General features: G+C 50.1%; 1 protein-coding gene across 9 annotated transcripts; it reads right to left on the bottom strand.

The window, feature by feature from the left end:
* Window positions 1-948: 948 nt before the first annotated feature.
* LOC132453603 (interleukin enhancer-binding factor 3-like) lies at window positions 949-18,778 on the bottom strand. 9 transcript variants are annotated; one of them, XM_060046560.1, is made up of 22 exons: window positions 18,377-18,778; window positions 17,519-17,583; window positions 17,229-17,254; window positions 16,810-16,964; window positions 16,163-16,277; window positions 14,946-15,139; window positions 13,759-13,927; window positions 12,791-12,953; window positions 10,807-10,898; window positions 9,850-9,945; window positions 9,267-9,378; window positions 8,890-8,987; window positions 8,516-8,624; window positions 8,257-8,403; window positions 7,693-7,883; window positions 6,958-7,080; window positions 6,519-6,650; window positions 5,358-5,522; window positions 4,067-4,184; window positions 3,906-3,944; window positions 2,454-2,873; window positions 949-1,667 (listed from the first exon to the last, which is right to left on the bottom strand). In XM_060046560.1, the coding sequence occupies exons 4-22, from the start codon at window positions 16,929-16,931 to the stop codon at window positions 1,546-1,548; spliced, it is 2,727 nt and encodes a 908-aa protein (XP_059902543.1). In that variant the 5' UTR covers window positions 16,932-16,964; window positions 17,229-17,254; window positions 17,519-17,583; window positions 18,377-18,778; the 3' UTR covers window positions 949-1,545. The 9 variants fall into 9 exon arrangements, with proteins under 9 accessions (XP_059902543.1, XP_059902540.1, XP_059902545.1 ...); XM_060046557.1 differs by lacking the exon at window positions 17,229-17,254 and having other exon boundaries at window positions 16,810-16,960; window positions 17,489-17,583; XM_060046562.1 differs by lacking the exon at window positions 17,229-17,254 and having other exon boundaries at window positions 16,810-16,960; window positions 17,489-17,580.
* Between the last annotated feature and the right edge of the window lie 1,348 nt (window positions 18,779-20,126).

Below are 20,126 nucleotides of genomic sequence, written 5' to 3'. Positions count from 1 at the left end.
ACGGAGGCACTCGCAGATCGTCCCCGACACAAAGAAAGACCCTTCTGTATTGATACCAAGTCTGAAACGACCACCGCCGACCTCCACGTCTACTAGTAACAAATACAAACACTGTATAATTGTCTAATAATACCGTTTAATCCACGCGATAATCCAGGTCGAGTGCTCGTATCAATTAAGAAACAAAGCTTCTTATAAGTGCATATCGCACCGCAGCGACCCGGGTTCGATTCCTGCCCGCGGTCCATTGCTGCATGTCTTCCCCTCTATCTCCCATGCCTTCTTGTCTATCGCACTCTATAATAAAGCAGATGCAAAACTAAATCTCGCAGGAGATGGTCCGCAGAAACTGAACTCACCGTGACGGAGGGCTGAGCGGAGAGACGTCCCCGCAGCCCCAACCCCCTCACGGTCCAGGCTTTTATCAGCCCGGGCTGGGCCCCCTATTGGACCCGGGCTGGGGCCCCAGGCATGATGGTGCCTCACGGGCTGAGTCATTCGGAGAATACAAGGTCATGAGATCATGTGATGCTCCATACAATAAGATTGTTTACTTTATTTCCACCTCAATGGAATCTTTTGTTCGTCTACTTAAAGCCCCGTGTTTGACCCCAACTGCTTTCATTGAGGTTGTAAATCATTGTCTTTAATGCGTCCAAGCTTTTCAAAGTTTCACTTCGGTAAAAGGTCATATCGGTAATTAAGTATTGATATACTGAAGACATTTTTAGGCGAACATTTTCATAATTTTGGATTTAAAGTCATTACCCACCGTTCACCTCTCAAACTCAAGCCAAATTTCTCAAGTTTATTTAAATGTGCCGTATTCTGAGATTTGTACCCAAATCGAATATCGAAAGAGCTCATGTGAGTAACAACACAAAACACACAATCCCACACACGTCATTTAACCACCAACAAGGGGATCAAATGACTCGAATAACAAGATGACGTTTCAAAATAAAAGTTCTTAGTATTTATTCTCAAAACAAGACGACAGCACTTAACCGACACAGGTAACAGAGAAAACATTCTTAGTCAGAACCACCGTGGAGCAGGTTAGTACACAACCTGGAAACAAAGGTCAGCCTGCGCAGATACAAAGGACATTTATAAAAAGACACAACAGAAGAAGAAATGTTTTACAGTCACCTTTACATTCATGTCAACATACAGGACAGAGGACGGGTCGTTAAATAATAGTTAAAACGCTAATGTTCGGGGTTTGACGCAAGCTTCACATTGGAACACCGTCTGACCTACGTGTGCATTAAGGACGAGGAGTACAAAAGGAAAAAAAAACAACAACAGCACGGTTAAAAATAATAAAAACGTAACATAAAAAAGGAACTGAAGCTAAAATTATCTCCCAGGAAGTGGTGGTGGACTGGTTCGCGTCCCGGCTCTTTGAGGAACGAGCATCACTGGGCTGCGGTCCTTTTAGAGCGGTTCCTTTTAGAGCGGTTCCTTTTAGAGCGGTTCCTCAGGGCGGAGGGATGGGGGGGGGGGGGGGGGGGGGGGGGGGGGGTCAGCGCTCAGAGCCGCTCACTGATAGTTCACGTGCCCGTACCCGGGGTAGGTGGCGGCGTTCTGCCCCCCCTGGTCCGGGTACGCCCCCCCGTAGGCCTGCTGCTGGGGGGGCTGCCAGGATGCCTGGCCCGACCAACCTGGAGGGGGGGGGGGGGGGGGGGGGGGTGAAAGGTCAGTCTTTGTGAAGTCACATCAGCAACAAACATGCATATTTTATTGTACTTATTTCAGCGCTTTATTTGAGAGCTCAGAACACTTGAATGTTGAAGTTGTTAAACGACAGCTAGCAGCTGTCGTTTAACAACTTAAACATTCAAGTGTTCTGAGCTCTCCTCGACCGATAAACGCATCGAATTAATACAATACAATGGAATAAAAGTAAGTAGAAAATAACGAGTGATAATATGATCAAATGCATTGTGAATAGTTTATATATGTACGGTAAATATACATGGTGCAGTATAAGTTATTAATTGGCTGATGGCTCATGTGTTGGAAAGTTAAAATTCACAGAGTACAAGTCTGGAGGGAGGCGCGTGGCTCAGGGTTCACTGGTCACCAGAAGGTCGCTGGTTCGATCCCCGGCTCCTCCTAGCTGAGTGTGGAGGTGTCCCTGAGCGAGACGCCTCACCCTGACTGCTGCTGACCAGCTGGCTGTCGCCCTGCGTGGCCGACACCGCCGTCGGTGTGTGAACGTGTTTGTGAGCCGCCGCAGGTCGCTTTGGGGAACAGCGCCTGCTGAATGCCCTCAATCTAGATGGGCCTCGGTGGGTCGATCGGTCTAGAGTTCAGCAGCCGTGTGACTATCGACTATTGATCAGGCAGCGTCAGCAGCCTTCGACTGACAACAGAGAGGACTCAACTCATGGATATGATTACCGGGGTCTCGGTCAGACCCCCCCCCCCCCCCCCCCGGGACTCACCGTAGTTGTAGTTCTGCCCCCCGGTCACCGAGCTGGGGTAGGCCGTGCTGTACATGGAGTAGTCCGCCTGGCCCTGGGGGGCCCCGCCCTGCTGCCCCGCCCCCGGGGGCGGAGCCACGCCCTGCGGCGCCATCTGCGTCAGCTGCTTCTTCTTCTCCTCGCCGTAGCCGTAGCTGTAGGGGCTCTGCTGGTCGGCGGGGGGGGGCATGGAGTGGTAGCTGGTGGGCTCAGCGGCCGCCGTGGGGGCGGGGCCGGCGGGGGGGGCGGCGGCGGCGGCGGGGGGCGGGGCCGAGACCGGGGGGGCCGAGTAGGTGTAGGAGCCCGCGTCCGGGTAGAAGGTTCCGTAGCCGGCGGCGGCGGCGGCGGCGGAGGGGGCCTCTCCGCCGGGGGCCGCCTGGGGGCCCTTGGGGGGGCCGGAGGCTGCGGAGGAGAGGGTAACGTCAGAGGGGCTGAGGTGACCCGGGGGGGGGGGGGGGGCCGTGAGGTGCAGTGGTGGAGGCGTGCGTTATGCGTGTGCGTGCTTTAGTTTCCAGACGGGTTCATGGGGGGTGTGTGTTAAGGGCTGATTACGGTCCCACGTTCACTCAACGCAGGGGGGGGGGGTCACGGACCCCTTACGTCCTGGCAGACCCTCCTTGCGTCCTCGGCCGGGGCCGGACGTGCGTCTCCCAAAAAGTGTAACCGTCCGTCGAGACAACGCAGCAGCTAGGGCTGTGATTGGTCCGCAGCTAGGGCTGTGATTGGTCAGCAGCTAGGGCTGTGATTGGTCCGCTCGCTAAAACCCGACGCAGAGCCTTGAAGCTGCCTTCACACCTGATGACTCCTGTAGCGCAACCCGACTCGAATCACAGCACAAGAAACCATGTCGATTCTCGGGAAACACTTCCTCTCATCTGGGCGCTTTCAGCATTCTCCGTCAACGCTCGGCTTCGTCCTTCTCCGCCCCCTCCCCCCCCCCCCCCCCCCTCCTGCCAACCCCACTCCGTTGTGATTGGTTACCTTCCGGAAGAGCATGTTGCAGCGTTACCACACATGGAAAATCCGGACTGTTCTACGTAGATAAACCCTGGAAATTTGAACAAGTGAATGGCGACCGGCGCCCCTAGTGTTTGTTTAGCGCGCTGCACAGCCACCCCAGACGGTCAGCAGGGAACACGTCTAAATGCAAGTACGTCATTATTTGACACTTTAGTACGGTTAAACATGACTATAAATCACTATAACAACGTTTATAGGTCATAAAAGTCGTAAAAGCATAATAGGTGTTCTTTAAAGGTTCACGAAGCGTCTGCGTGGTCGTTGCGTTGCGCGACCGTGGAACCATAATCAGCGCTTTATGTGCGTGTGTGTTTCAGTTCTAGACGTGAGGTGTGCGTTGTGTGTGTGTGTGTGCGTGTTTGTGTTTTCTTTCCAGGGCGTAGTGCGTCTGTGTTAAGAAGGAACAACACTCACAATAGCCTCCACCTGGAGTGTTCCCATAATTGTAGTTTGCTAAAGAATAAAAAAGGAGAATTCACGTAAATTTCCCTCAGACGGAAGCGACCACAGCCTGTACCCTAGTGAGGTCACGGTGAGCGTTGACCTCGACAGGTCAGCGGGGGGGCGACTCTTACTCTTGTTGTACTGGTTTCCTCTGGAGTACGGCCTTCCTCGTCCTCTTCCTCGCCCCTTCCAGGGGTGGTTTCCCGGGTCCGATGGGATTCCCCTGATCGTCCCGAACCCGGGGATGTGCTGTAGGAGGAGCCAACCCATCATTAACCAATCAGAGAGCTGAACCTGGGATGTGCTGTAGGAGGAGCCAACCCATCATTAACCAATCAGAGAGCTGAACCTGGGATATGCTGTAGGAGGAGCCAACCCATCATTAACCAATCAGAGAGCTGAACCTGGGATGTGCTGTAGGAGGAGCCAACCCATCATTAACCAATCAGAGAGCTGAACCTGGGATGTGCTGTAGGAGGAGCCAACTCATCATTAACCAATCAGAGCTGAACCAGGGATGTGCTGTAGGAGGAGCCAACCCATCATTAACCAATCAGAGAGCTGAACCTGGGATGTAATGTAGGAGGAGCCAACCCATCATTAACCAATCAGAGAGCCTGACCTAATATTATATCACAACCAATCATTAATCGATCAAAGAACCTAATAATATTATATCACAAAAACGCACACAATTTAACAGGTCATATAGTATAGTATATAAAACAATGTAGTATTGTGCATAAATCAAATAAACATTCATTTTATGTTAAAAAGTTTCCTTCGAATATTTGACATTTTTGGAGAAATCTGGAATTACCTCGTTTGGATGCCAGTCCACACAAAGTACTGCCCACCTCGTCAGGGTAGGTGACCCTCTTCTGTGTAATGTACCCTACCATGTCAGGGTACAGTACCCCGTCTCTAACCTACCATGTCAGGGTACAGTACCCCGTCTGTGTACCCTACCATGTCAGGGTACAGTACCCCGTCTCTAACCTACCATGTCAGGGTACAGTACCCCGTCTGTGTACCCTACCATGTCAGGGTACAGTACCCCGTCTCTAACCTACCATGTCAGGGTACAGTACCCTGTCTCTAACCTACCATGTCAGGGTACAGTACCCCGTCTCTAACCCTACCATGTCAGGGTACAGTACCCCGTCTGTGTACCCTACCATGTCAGGGTACAGTACCCCGTCTGTGTACCCTACCATGTCAGGGTACAGTACCCCGTCTCTAACCTACCATGTCAGGGTACAGTACCCCGTCTGTGTACCCTACCATGTCAGGGTACAGTACCCCGTCTCTAACCTACCATGTCAGGGTACAGTACCCTGTCTCTAACCTACCATGTCAGGGTACAGTACCCCGTCTCTAACCTACCATGTCAGGGTACAGTACCCCGTCTTTGTACCGTACCATGTCGGTGTAGGTGACCTTCTTCTTGGGGAAGTCCTTGCTGAAGGCCGAGGCTCCCCCTGCCGAGTCGGGGAACAGCTTCTCCAGGGCGGCCAGCGCTGCGTAGGACTTGGCCTCCTTCTTGTTGGAGCCGCGGCCCTTGAACTTCTGCCCGTCCACCTCCACCTGAGGAGACCAAAGACCACGACCCCATGAAGCTCTGGGCTGGAGGGGCTCCGACGGCGGAGAGACGGAGGAGCTAGAACCCTCCGGAGGAGCTCAACGTCCCACTCTGGAGGACGTGGTCACATTGTGCGTTTGCTTAATAGTCCTTCTCTGTATTGTACTTCACTGTGTTCTGCATGTTCCTAAAAGCCATGAATAAAGTTGACCTGGATGCTTCAGGGTTCTGTAGACCATCGTCGCAGGACTACAGAACCCTGAAGCATCCAGGTCAACTTTATTCATGGCTTTTAGGAACATACCTTGAGACAGGCCTTGAGACTGAGAGTCGGGTGGCTAAAGGTGTTGGCATTAGGGTTGCCGCGGTGTGGACATTTTCACACCGAGTAATATGCTCGTGTCAACACCGGTATTACCGGTATAAACTGTATTATTTGAAACTATAGGTCAACCGCCATCTTCTCCATCAACTCTCCTCTCACACTCGGGGACAGCGTCTGGCAGCGCGCCAATTCTCGGCGTCTTATAACGTTCTATACATAATAGTATAATATAATTTTATATAGCATAATATCACGGCCAAAAGCTCTGTGCGCCTCCAGATGGCCGTAGTGCGGGGAGCTCACGTAGGGATTGGGCTTCGTGGGGTTTATTTACAGGCGTTGCTATGGTTACCGGTCTTGTAAGGCAGCGCGTCAATTCTCCCGCATAGAGCAGAACTGTGGTCTATTCTACACATTTTAATTTTCTTAATTATAATTATATTATTCATTTTTACTGAATTTGTTTTTTATTACTGAAAAAAATTAATAAATAAAATACTCGGTGTTGCCGGTGAGCAACACCGAGTAAACGGTGTTGGCCTCAACACCAGTAACACAGGTAACACCGTATACCGCGGCAACCCTAGTTGGCATGTGACTAGAGCTGCGGTGAGAATATTAAAGACAAGCTCTCCTGGTTCTGAAGCAGAGCCCGGAGGGATCATGCACCACCCACCTCCATGATGAAACACTTCTCGTGGGAGCCCCCCGTCTCGGCAGACAGCTCGTACTTCAGGCTGCGCCGCTTCTCGTTCAGCTCCATCACCGGGTTCTTCCCGTGCTTGGTGAGGATGGGGCCGGCCACGCCCTGAGGAGGAGGAGGATGAAGAACACACAACAACGTTATCATCCACCAAGCCGTCCACCACCACGTCGGCCCTCAACGCGACAAAGCTAACAGGCTAACAAAGCTAACAGGCTAACAAAGCTAACAGGGTTACAAAGCTAACAGGCTAACAAAGGTAACAAAGCTGACAGGCTAACAAAGCTGACAGGCTAACAAAGCTGACATGCTAACAAAGCTGACAGGCTAACGAAGCTAACAAAGGTAACAAAGCTAACAGGCTAACGAAGCTAACAGGCTAACAAAGCTAACAGAGCTAACAGACGCTCACGTCTTCTGATCCTGAGGCGGAGGCGATGGAGGTGCTGCCCGCCGCCTTGCTCCCCTCTCCCTCCACCAGACCCTCGCTGGGCTTGGTCTCTGACCCGGTCGGCAGACCCAGCTCCTGCAGCACCTGGGACACACAGAAACGGTGCTCATTGAGAGCGGCACATGGCTCAGGAGGAGGAGCAGGTCGGCTGGTGACCTGAAGGGTGCTTGTTCGATCCCCGGCTCCTCCTATCGGAGTGTCGCGTGTCCCTGAGCGAGACGCCTCCCCCTGACTGCTCCTGACGAGCTGGCTGTCGCCCTGCGGGACTGACTCCGCCGTCGGTGGGTGAATGTGTGCATGAAGGGGTGCAGCATTGTAAAGCGCTTTGAGTGGCTTCTGATTAGAAAGACGCTGTATAGATGCAGTCCAAAATACAGTGCATTGAGCAAAAATAAGTCTGAGCCCTTGTTGTTTACCAACTCCATCTCCTGGAGAGCATTTCAATCTTAAAGGTGACCTATGACACCACCAGGTGTGAGTGTGATTAGCCGTTACAAGACGTTTTGAAAATCTGCCTGGGGCGTGTCCACTCAGAAGAGGCCGATTTTCCAAACGTCTTGCAACGGCTAATCACACTCACACCCGGTGGAACAACAGGTCACCTTTAAAGTCAAGTTTCTCCCGAGCCGTTGAAGAACGTTACAGGTTCAGATCAGAGCGACCGTGCAGTAGAAGACATAAGGGGCCTCCCTTCACCTTGGTGGCCACGTTGAGCTTGGCCACTCTCTTGGAGGGGCCGGTGGCTTCGTAGGTGGTGCTGTTCAGGTCCACGGCCATGGTGAACACCGGCTCGTGGACCGGGCCCACCTGGGAGACCAGCCGGTAGTCCAGCCCCGGCTTGTACTGGTTCAGCCGCATCACAGCGTTCATGCAGAGGTCGTCCGAGACTGGGGGGTCAGCAGGGACACATGGGGTCAGGGAGGGTCACGGCATCACTGTCACTTATTGTATGTTGTACGTCCTGGCACTTAAAAATAGTACTTAGCATTGTGTAGTGTCTTATCCTAGCTGTCTCTTGTGCACGGGGAATGGGTTAACCTAGTGATGGTTAGTGCTTGGCACTTGGTTCCATGAACATCCTTAATGTACCGACAGAGATATATCGCTGTTTCTCTTTCTTCTGACAAATGTACTTATTGTAAGTCGCTTTGGATGAAAGCGTCGGCTAAATTCCCTAAATGTAAAATGTCAAACACCTTTAAGGAAGGATCCCACTGTTACAGGACTAACTACATACTATATGCTATACTTAATGCTCACAGGACTTCCTGTCGAAGCGGTTGTGCTTCTGGAACTTGAGGAACTTCCTCTGCTTGCTGTTGAGCTGCCGGTCGTCTGCAGGGTTCTCCATCTCCGGGAACGCCCTCTTCACCGGCGTCTTCAGTGGCCCGGACAGCTCTATTTGGGCTGGAGCCAACAAGGGTTCATTAGGGACGGATCTCACGGCAGGACGCGGGCTCCAACCCCGTCGAGGCGGACCAAACGTGTGGTTTATTGAGGGCAGCCGCGAGCGAAGCACCTTTGATGTCTTTGATGTTGGCTCCCGTTAGCCTCTGGGGTCGGACCGGCACGATGTCCATGCCCAGCACCTTGTGGAGCTGTCTGAACGCAGAGAGACGCAGCGCGTGCTGGGGAGGGAATGCACAGAGGTGTCAGCCTAGCGGACACTGAGTGTTGAGGTGTCTGAGCAAGGCACCCCTAACTGCTCCTGACGAGCTGGCTGTCGCGATGTTTGGTTGACATTCACACACACATCCACACAGGTGTGTGGATGGGTGTGTGTGTGAACTGTTGTGAGTCGCTTTGGATGAAAGCGTCTGCCAAATGCCCTAAAGTTAACACAAGTCTAGAATCAAGAGTTCTCCTGCAACCCTTTTGAGGCGCTGGACTCACCTGAGCGCTCGCTGTGAGCTCCTCGCGCTGCTGGGGTTCCAGGTGGCCGATGGCGTCCGTGGATTCTCTTTCACACGGGTCCTTGATCCCTGGGCCGCCTACACACACACACACCGTCTTAAGTTATACACAAGCAGACTGCATGCATAACTCTTAATGTCAATGAGGAGAAGAGAAAGGCTTAATGAATGTTCACAAATCTAACGACAGAGGTGGCCTCGTCATCATCATCTCTAAGACTCATTTGAGAATCACTTTCATCTCTCTCTCTCACACACACACACACACACACACACACACGCACACACACACTTGACCCCAAGGCTTGGCATTCCTAGCCGTGACCCCCCCTGTGTGAAGCCATAACGATGACCGACCTTCCAGTAGGATTCCGGACGCGATACACTCCAGGACGCGTCGGAAGGCCTCCCCCACCTCCATCGGACGCTCGTACGTCCTGATGGACTTCTCCACCAGCAGCTCCAGAGGCTGGGGACGGGAACACAAGCGGAACACTGCGGCTACAGACGACACAATGGTCTGCTAAAGCCCTTTATGGCTTAGTCGAATTAGAGGTGGATACATTCTTTTTAACAAACCTTTAACGTTAAAAAAAAGAAATGAATGCAATTTCTTTTTATTAGAATTTCTTAAATGACGAATAGATGTTATGAATACTATCTTATGTTATAAACACCATCTTATTTTATAAATACTAGCTTATGTTATAAACATTATTTTATGTTATAATCACTAGCTTATGCTATAAACACTAGGGCTATAAATACCCTAGTGTGCTAAAATACTATCTTAAAGGGGTTACATTATGCCACCACGTGTGAGTGTGATTAGCCATTGCAAGCCTGCTGAAAAGCCGACTTTCAAACGGCTTGTAATTGCTCATGCTAATGCTAATGCTAAGGCTAATGCTAGCGCTAGTGCAAAGCGAGCGTCTCTTACCCATCCCGATAGCGGGGCCCAGGCGGGCACGCGCTTACAGAGGTCCCTCATGACCCGGATCACGATGACGGCGGACTTCAGGTCGTTGACCTTCGCCTGCGAAGCCAAGCAGTGACAGGTCAGGTCAAAGGTCACCGTCGCTGACCTCAGATGACCTCAGCCTGTCACCGTCTACCTGCGGAGGCCCCGCCTCCGTCTGGATCTTTGATTAGGGTCAACTCATCCACTAAGTACTCTATCCAAGGTCAGTTAACGACCTTGATCTGAACTCAGAGTGCGCTGGAGGCGGGGGGGGGGATGTGCACTTAATCCAATTTTTGGGCATCCAAACTAATATAAATCGAGTTGAAATGTTTATTATTTATTCATCTATTTATTTTTTGTTGATCTATACATATTTTTTTTATTCATTAAAAGTTTGATGAGAACAGCTGGATACACATTTGTACATTATTTTGAATTTGAACATTATCTTTCTGCTGTTTTTTTTTTTTTTAAAGGAGATATTTCAAAGTCCTCAGTGACAAAGAGTCGTTTTGGAGACAAACGCTGAATAAATGCATCACGTTTTCAAACTCAAAAGGGATCGTCGAAGTAATCGTGATTTCGATTATTTCCATAATCGGGCAGCCGTATACACTGGGGTTAAAGGTCAATACCACTGGCTCGTTTGAACCCGTGGACACAAACCAAGGGTATTGAGGGTGAGGAGGATCCTGGTGTTAATGGACATCCCCATCCTAAACCGAGGAACTGGGGACAGGTTTATCAACGCTGAGAGGACTGTTACCCAAGCATGTGCACTTTCTGTGTTCAAACTCAGATCTACGGGACTGAAAAGTGTCAGACCTGCTCTATGCACCACCTATTCTCAACAGCTGCAGCGGTAGGACGGAACAGGCACAGGGACAGGTGTAAAGACATTTCTGGAGTACAAGTAAGGACTGGGATGCAAACCTGGAACCACTTAGCGTGGCGGAGGGACGCCAGGGCGGTCAGGCATTTCTGCCTGTCCAGAACGTCCGGCGGGTCGACGACCGTTTGCGTGTCTAGTGACGAGGTGGAGCAAGAAGACAAGGTACAGTTTGACCAAGGGGGGCGCGTCTGTCTGCAGCGCAGGGAGCGCCAGCGTCCCCAAAGCATCGACAGCAAGGGGAGGGGAACCCAGGGGGTGGTACACTACCTGCTTTACACTGTGTGTGTGTGTGTGTGTGTGTGTGTGTGTGTGTGTGTGTGTCTCTCTCTGTCTGTGTGTGTGTCTGTCTCTCTCTCTCTCCGTCTGTGTCTCTCTCACTCTGGGTCTGTCTCTTTCTCTGTGTCTCTCTCTCTCTCTCTCTCTCTCTCTCTGTGTCTGTCTGTCTCTCTGTCCGTCTGTCTCTCTCTCTCTCTCTCTCTCTCTCTCTCTCTCTGTGTCTCTCTCTCTCTGTGTGTGTGTCTCTTTTTGTGTGTGGGTCTGTGTGTCTGTTTGTGTGTGTGTCTCTTTTTGTGTGTGGGTCTGTGTGTCTGTTTGTGTGCGTCTCTGTTTGTGTGCGTGTCTGTTTGTGTATGTCTCTCTGTTTGTGTGTCTGTTTGCGTGTGTGTCTGTGTGTGTCTCTGTCTCTGTGTGTCTATTGGCTGAGGCTGTCTACCCAATGTGTGCCGGTCTCCCCCTGGTGGTAAAGCGGGGAGAGGCCTCCCCTGGCCTCAGCCTCTCTGTCCTGGGTCTGCCGCTTTGCCCCCCCCCCCCGTCGTGAGACAGCGTGTCCAGTTGGTCAAAGGTCCAGCGTCCCTAAAAACTTAACACACTAGAAGGCAATCAGTTGTAAATCAGAACCATTTAAAGAATCTGGAAGTCTGCTCCGCCCTGCAGCAAAACTGATAGCGTCCCCCCCCCCCCCCCCCCCATGAAGGGGCTACACTGCTCCCCCTGGCCAGTCATTCCTCCTGCTCTACGTCAATTAAAACACATTCAGACTAGAGTTGTTCCAATACCGATACCACCATTAGAAATTCCTCTGATGCGGTCTAAAATGCAGCATTGATTATCGGCGAGTACGTAAGTCTATGCGCCGATCCGATGCATCACGTGACTCATTTACTACACGGGCACAGAGCATCAAACACTACGGTGTGATGCTGCGGTCGTTAACGGTCGGCCTCATCTCCGACCGACGAGCGGTCGCGCTGCCAAGTCGGAAAAACACGGATGCTCATGCTTAACTACAAGAATATAAAATATTAAAATTATAGATTATAAATGTAAATTATCTAGTTCTGAAAAGAACACTGTTGACAGTAAGTGCTGTTAGTAGTTATAATGCTACATGCTGTATATCGGTATATACTCTGCATCGGCCGATACTCAAGTTCAGGAATTGTTATCGGGAATGAAGAAATGGTATCGGAACATCTCTAACTCAGACCATTCGTCCACACATTTGCACGCCAACCCTATTTTGCACCCTCAGGTTTTCCTGCCTGCGTCTGGACTCACCCAGGATTTCCCCAGAGGCCGAAGCCGAAGCTATTCCCTTCTTGTTTAATCAGTTTTGCTGCAGTGAGAACCAGATGTACAACTTCTGCATAAAATCCATGCACTTCGCGCTTTCCCCCCCCCCCCCCCCCCCCCCCATTCTCAAAACATGTCCTCCCATTCCACCTGAGCCCAGGTGGGGAGTCAGGGGCCTGAGCTACGGTCACCACATCAGGAGCAAGGCACCGTTCACCACTGCTGCGACCGTGTGGCAGGGCGACGACTGGGGCCTCAAGAGAGACACGGGGCCCCTGGTCCAGTCCACTGACGAGGACAAGGGGCCCGAGTGCCTGTAGGGCCCCACTGAGGTCCGTAGCGGGGCGGGGGGGGGGGGACAGAAGACACGGTTCAGGACGGAGGAGCGGGGGGAGGTGGTGGGTCAGTGGAGCCGTACAGGGACTCTGCGGGCTGGAGCCGGGGGGGGCGTACCTGGGTCTGCTGGGGCCTCGCTGGGCGGGGCCTCCTGCTCCGTGCGGATCAGCGGGGAGGTCAGGTGGATGGTCAGGGTGAACACCAGCTTCTTGGTGCTCTTGACGACGATGGAGGCCTCCTCTGGGCTCTGGATCACCTCGTACTTGTCCTTGGTGACCACCTGGTGGAAGACACGCGCGACAGTGAGGGCACACCCTGGGCAGCACCCCGTACGTCTCACCGTAGGGGAGGCCCGTCTTTACTACTTGAGGCCAGTCAATCTAATCACGTCGCCTTGATTTATGTTACATCAGATATCGACACTTGCGCCTTTATCCAAAGTGACGGTTCACACACACACGTTCACACACCGACGGCAGAGTCGACCACGTTAGGGTTTAGGCGTCTTGCTAAGGGACACCACGATACGGGGATCGAACTAGCAACCCTCAGGTTACAAGTCACCCCCCCCGTCTACCTCCTGAGCTAATGGTGCGTTTTATTATCCATCCGTCTCGGAGGTCCGAGGACGTTGCCTAGCGACACGCACGAACACGCCCCTTTTCCTCGGACGGCGAACTCGCCATCTCGGCTGAACTCGGTGGTGACCAAGCAAGGATTCCGAGACAGAATTCAAGATGGCTGCGCCCGGTGTGACTTGAAGTATGAATTGTTTTCATTGTGCTTGGACCGCTTTGGAGGTTTAAATGGCAATTTCAATCACCCGCCTTACTGCAATACCTTACTGCGTCCGTGTCTCTGCCTATGGCCTACAGCCTACCTATGTTGGAGCGCCTGGTCCTCTGCCAATGCTACCGCGACAACAGCTTTCCGGGTGGCGTCCATGTTTTCCTCCAACGACCGAGCGAAACATAATAAAACGCTTGAAGTGTGGGCGTGACGTCACATCCGAGGTCCGAGTCGGTTCGCAGAGAATACTAAAACGCACGCATCAGCCGACGAAATATAAGAAATCGTCACGCTACCTGCAGCTGCTGGTCCAGCAGCTCTCCCACGCGGCCGAGCAGCGCCCCGGTGGGCTTGTGGGCGCAGAGCAGCACCAGCTCCAGGTCCAGGTCCCCCGTCAGCAGCAGCCCCTTGGCCACCAGGCCCACCCGCATCACCCCCCGCAGCACGCGCTCCGCCGCCTCCGGGCTGGCGGGGGGACAGAGGTGTTAACAAAGGGGCCGATTCGGTGCCGCTTGGTTGTCGTTAGGGCAGGGTAGAAATAGCTGTTCATCAACGCACTGCAATTTATTAGTTCTCGATTCAATTTCCATTAAAATTTAATAAAAAAAAGAAGCATACTCAGTCATTGTAATCTAGAAGCGAGTATGCCTAAATGTACATGCCCTTTTACATTTGTCCATGTTATGATTATTACTTTTATGCTGCAAGTTTAGCTCAGGAACAATACTATACAATGTTGCATTCCCTTTTTGCTAGTTAAAGCACAATGAAATGGTTAATTCATTTTTAAATGGTTAATTCTAAATAATATTTAGGTATTTTTGATCAATATCAAATCGAAATCGATTCAAGACCTAAATAATCGAATTGAATTGGATTGTGAGGTACCTGGCAATACCAGCCCTAGTTGTTGTCACGTTGAAGCGAAAATAAACTGGCACGGTTCAACTTGGTACGAATTAGGACATGATTTAGGTATTGAAGGTGCAACCCGAGTTTAGTAAAGTGCTAGTTTGACACTAACAAGTTGTTACTCAGGATTTAGTAACAACTTCCCTCACATCTTAAGTAAAAAAACTCAGGCAATGTTCGAATGATTAAATCAGTGCACTTGAAAAAGAGATGGTGTAGTTATGACCGGTTTATAAGGTACGATACAGAAGGACGATGAAGGAATCTAGTGCGCTCCGGTGGCATAGTGGAGAGAGCGTGTACCATATTGGCTCCGGCCTTCGTTGCAGTGGTCGCGGGTTCAAGTCCGACCCGTGGATCTTTACTGCAGGTCATTCCCCCCCTCCCCTCTCTCTGTCTCCCCATTCCAACTCTGCACTGTCAAATAAAGCTTGAAAATGCCCAAAAAATAATCTAGAAAAAAAAGAGGAATCTATGAGATTATGTCCCTTTGCTCCAAAACGTTATCCCTCTTACTCTCTCGAATGAGAAGGTGTTCTAGCGCCTCGGCTCTCGAGCCGTGGGTCTGTACCTCTCTGCCTCCAGGGTCTCCTCCGCGGCGGGTTTCTCGTCCAGCGTGTCGGACACGGCCTTCAGGGCGCACTCCACGTGGGAGATGATGACCTGGACCGCCTCCAGCTCCTCCGAGGTGGGGTACACCGAGGAGTGCTTGGCCATGAGGTGCCGGTCGTAGGGCTGCAGGGGGGGCGTGCGGGGGGCTGGGGCCTGGAGTAGAGGTGGGGGTTGGGGTTGCATTAACATTAGTGATCGACAGATATATGGGCCAATACAATTCAAAAAAAAAATATCCCAGCATGATTTACAGATAGTTCAAGAAATATTACTTTTTTAAATTGAGTCTTGTAACATTTGATATCATTATTGTGTCATTTATTTTTCCTGTAAATTGAGGGAGCTAAAGCAGAATCGGCTCCAAATATCGGCTCAAGAAAAACGGTATCGGCGTATCGGCTAATGAAAGAGAAATCCCTAATTAACATTGAGGGAGTTTAGCAGACGCTTTGATGCAGAGCGACTTACAATAAGTATATTTGTCTCGAAGAAAGAGAAACACCAGTATATCTCTGTCGGTACAGTAAGGATGTTCATAGAACCAAGTGCCAAGCACTAACCATCACTTGGTTAACCCATTCCCTGTGTACAACACAGATGGCTAGGGAAAGATGCTACACGATGCTAAGGACTATTTTTTTGTGCCAGGTCGTACATTCTACAGTAAGTGTGTAAGAGGGGTGCGTTGGTGGGGGGGTCTAGCTGAACTCTTAACAGGAGTGTCTTGAGTCTTTAGCACCGGCTGGCGAGCGATCTGCGGTCCCGACGATGGAAGGGAGCTCTTTCCACCCCTGCTGTGCCAAAGTTAAGTATAAGTCATGGGAATGACCAAGTAGGGATGGAACAAGATCCAGAATCTAATGCATGTCTTAAATGTATTAGTTTTCTCTAAAAGGCATTTGACTGCGGTTGAGGTTTAATTTAGAAGAAAGTTCATCTTTTTTACTTTGTCTATATATGTATGTGTCCTTTTGTACATGTTCCTACTGGAAGTGAGTAATCATGGAACACATGGAAATGAACAATAAAGCAGGAAGTAGAAGAAGGACACATTGAAAAATAGGGTGGAAAGAAACAAGCAGAAATAACAACTGGGAACTTCCTGGATCAGTAGGGTAACGTCACGAGTTTGATTCAAATTGAAAAACCGAAATATTGACAAGTTGTCGGACGAACCTCATGATGGGAGGGGAAGTCCTCGACCTCCTCCATGGACGCGATGTAGTCGCGGTACTGCCGCAGCTCCTCCTCGTAGCACAGACAGTCGTACCAGTAGCGCAGGTCCTCGTACCTACGGATGAAGTCAGGGTGTTCATAGAGACAAGTGCCAAGCACTGACCATCACTAGGTTAACCCATTCCCCGTACGCAACACGGTGACAGTCTGACGTCGAGGTTGGACATCGGTTATTGGTTCCACCAAAATAAAAGAAGATGTTGTACATATTGTAATATCTAATATAATAATATGTCAATCAATGAAGCAGCGCTTTGAACTGATCACCAGATGGCATAGTACTGTGTAGTACTGTGTAGTACTGTGTAGTACTGTGTAGTACTGTGTGTGTACTTATGTGTAGTACTAGATCGTACTGTGTAGTAGTGTGTAGTACTGTGTGTGTACATATGTATAGTACTTGGTCGTACCTTGTAGTACTGTGTAGTATTGTGTAGTACTGTATAGTGGTGTGTGGTACTGTGTAGTACTCTGGATTACTCTGTACTTACGTGTAGTACTGTGTAGCACTCTTGACTTATGTGTAGTACTGTGTAGTACTCTGTAGTACTCTGCAGTACTGTGTACTTATGTGTAGTACTGTGTACCTGTCGAAGTCGTGGGGCAGCAGGCGGTGGCCCTGCTGGATCAGACTGTCCCAGGACAGGAGCTCCTCGTAGGCCTTCCCCTCGTCCCACACGTGGAAGGGCGGAGCTGCCTCGGAGTCCATGGCGGCTCAGTGTGGACCGGAGTCGGGAGCTCAACCTGGACCGGAGTCGGGAGCTCAGTGTAGAACGGAGTCGGGAGCTCAACCTGGACCGGAGTCGGGAGCTCAGTGTGGAACGGAGTCGGGAGCTCAACCTGGACCGGAGTCGGGAGCTCAGTGTGGAACGGAGTCGGGAGCTCAACCTGGACCGGAGTCAGGAGCTCAACCTGGACCGGAGTCGGAAGCACAACCTGGACCGGAGTCGGAAGCACAACCTGGACCGGAGTCAGGGGCTCAACCTGGACTGGAGTCAGGGGCTCAGTGTGGACCGGAGTCAGGGGCTCAACCTGGACTGGAGTCAGGGGCTCAGTGTGGACCGAAGTCAGGAGCTCAGTGTGGACCGAAGTCAGGAGCTCAACCTGGACTGGAGTCAGGAGCTCAGTGTGGACCGGAGTCAGGAGCTCAACCTGGACTGGAATCAGGATCTCAGTGTGGACCGAAGTCAGGAGCTCAACCTGGACTGGAGTCAGGAGCTCAGTGTGGACCGGAGTCAGGAGCTTAACCTGGACTGGAGTCAGGACCTCAGTTTGGACCGGAGTCAGGAGCTCAACGTGGAACGGAGGCACCTGCTGGGTGGGGCAGGGGTATGACTTCAGGTGTGGACCAGTTTCACCTGCTGGGAGAGCAGAAGGATGGACGCCACATGAATACCAGTAATTCAATGTAGTGAACGATAAATGTTAAATGGACTGCATTTTCACATTGCTTTTCTAACCAGTGGCCTCTCAAAGCGCTTTACAATATTGCCCAACATTCACCCATTCATGCACACATTCACACACCAACGGCGGAGTCAACCAGATAAGTTGACAGCCAGCTCGTCAGGAGCAGTCGGGGTGAGGCGTCTCGCTCAGGGACACCTTGACACTCAGCTAGGAGGAGCCGGGGATCGAACTAGCAACCTACCCCTTACCAGCCGACTCGCTCCACCTGAGCCACATGCCGCCCCAGTAGTAATGAGAAACGTTGATAAATCCAGGTTGCCAGTAAATAATAACGTTGTATCATAAACATGTTGTTGTCAATACTGTTCAATGAGGTCATGAGATGCACAAGAAACATGTTATTGGTTGTTGCTAGTTATGCCAAACACATTGTGTTGAACAGAAACAGTAACCTCGTTCTTGCAAATACTTCTTTACTCCAATTAGATAAATACTGCAGTTAGAGACAATCCCTTTAACATGTTAAGGGTAATAAAGTAGGATAGTAGAAGGCCACTGGGCTAGGAGTAGCTTAGCGACGGCTAGTAGGCTAAGCTCCAGCCGAGGCTAGCAAGCTAGTAGAGCTAGCAGCAGAAATAGTTGAAATGAAGGCTTTCCCGGTCCCGTAACAGCGAACTCTCTTCCTCTTTCAGAGCCGAGGGTTGTTTATACTTGTGTGAAATGTTCAACTGAATGCAATCTCACCCTTTACCGAGTTGTAAAGAAACCCTTTTCGATTTGTTGTCTGTCTGTGTCAGTGGCGTCCCCTAGTGATGACGTCAGGAGGTGGGCTGAGGTTTCCTGGGTTTGAGTTCGTTTATTCTCGTTTGCGTTTCAGGCGTCCGCACGAATCCTAACACGAAACCGCATAGGTCCGGAGATATTTCAAAACACTCTGGGACATAGTATCAGAAATGTGGGGTTTCGGGCATAGGATCCGCCGGCTCCATCTGGACGGTCGGCCGAAACGCACAAGATGGGGTTTCACCAAAAAGTCGGCTCCGTGTGGACGGGGCCTGAGATCTGGTCTGAAGATGGGATCTGGTATTGACCAGGGATCTGATCTGAAGATGGAATCTGGTCTGAACCAGAGATCTGGTCTGAAGATGGGATCTGGCCTGGACCAGAGATCTGGTCTGAAAATGGTCTGGACCAGATATCTGGTCTGAAAATGGTCTGGACCAGAGATCTGGTCTGAGGATGGATTTACTAGAGATAAATACATGTTGAGAAACAAGTCATTTTTGCATCGTTATTGAGCTTTATTGAGTATTGAAACATTAGAAATTATTGATACAAATACAAAAAACACAATTGCACACAGCTTCAGTATTGGGCCAATATTATATCATGTATTATTTTGGACTTTTCAGGACATTTGCATTTACATTTATGACATTTACCAGATGCTTTTATTCAAAGCGACTTATAATACGTACATTTGTCAGAAGTATATATATAATTCTAACAAGCATATATAGAAGTATAAGTATACAATATATCGCTGTCGGTACAGTAAGTAAATTCATAGGACAAAGGTCTGGGAACAATTCCCTACATGGTCTAAGACGAAAGACACAGAGGAAATAAATGAAACGAGGCATGAACTCATATTCAATTTCTTTATTTACATAACACATTCAGTCATCTCATTGTCCTCAGAAAATCGAGGAAATAATTCAAGTATCATAAATGGATCGATATTTATAGACCTTTTAGAGTGGAATCGTTCACTATACAAGCAGCTCCACAGTACGTTTGCATGAAAGGCTCCCATGGGTTTGTCACTATAACCGAACAGGGTCTATGTCCACCTCATCCCTAACTCTCCACCTCAAGCTGGTGTGTAGTGAGCGTTCTGGCACCGATTGGCTGCCGTGCATCACCCAAGTGGGTGCTACTTGGTGGTGGTTAGTGAGGTCCCCCCTTCACTTTAGGCGTCTTTGAGTGTTATTAATTATTATTATTCTTCATGTTTAACCTCTGTTTTCCTTTTATTCCTAGTCTGTTTTACATAGTTTTGAATGATGACTATATGCTCTGTAAGGTGACCTTGGGTGTCTTGAAAGGCGTCTCTAAATTAAATGTATTATTATTATTATTATTATTATGTGCCATTACACCCATCCATAGTGCATAACATAATTTGCAACGACTTCAATTTACAAAAAAGGGAATTGACTGTATTGAATTTATTTCCATAAATGAAGCCATTAGGAATCCCTCCAGACCGACACAAAACAGGTTGGAAGTTGCATCAATAGCAAGGAGTCTGCATGATCTTATCCAGTCGATAGCTGTATGTGTGTGTGTGTCTGCCTTTCTTTTTTTTAATCAATAAGTACACCCCGTGCATCTTTTATCTCTGTAAAGAAGTTGTTTTGCCTGTGTATATGTGTGTCAACAATGCCCCCATTGCACTCCTGATCCGCCACTTTGAAGGAGGGGCCATTCC

Source organism: Gadus macrocephalus, chromosome 3 (assembly GCF_031168955.1).
Source record: "Gadus macrocephalus chromosome 3, ASM3116895v1".
Classification (NCBI taxonomy): Eukaryota; Metazoa; Chordata; class Actinopteri; order Gadiformes; family Gadidae; genus Gadus; species Gadus macrocephalus.
Note: the sequence above shows the minus strand (reverse complement) of the source record. Positions and strands in the feature narration are given on the sequence as shown.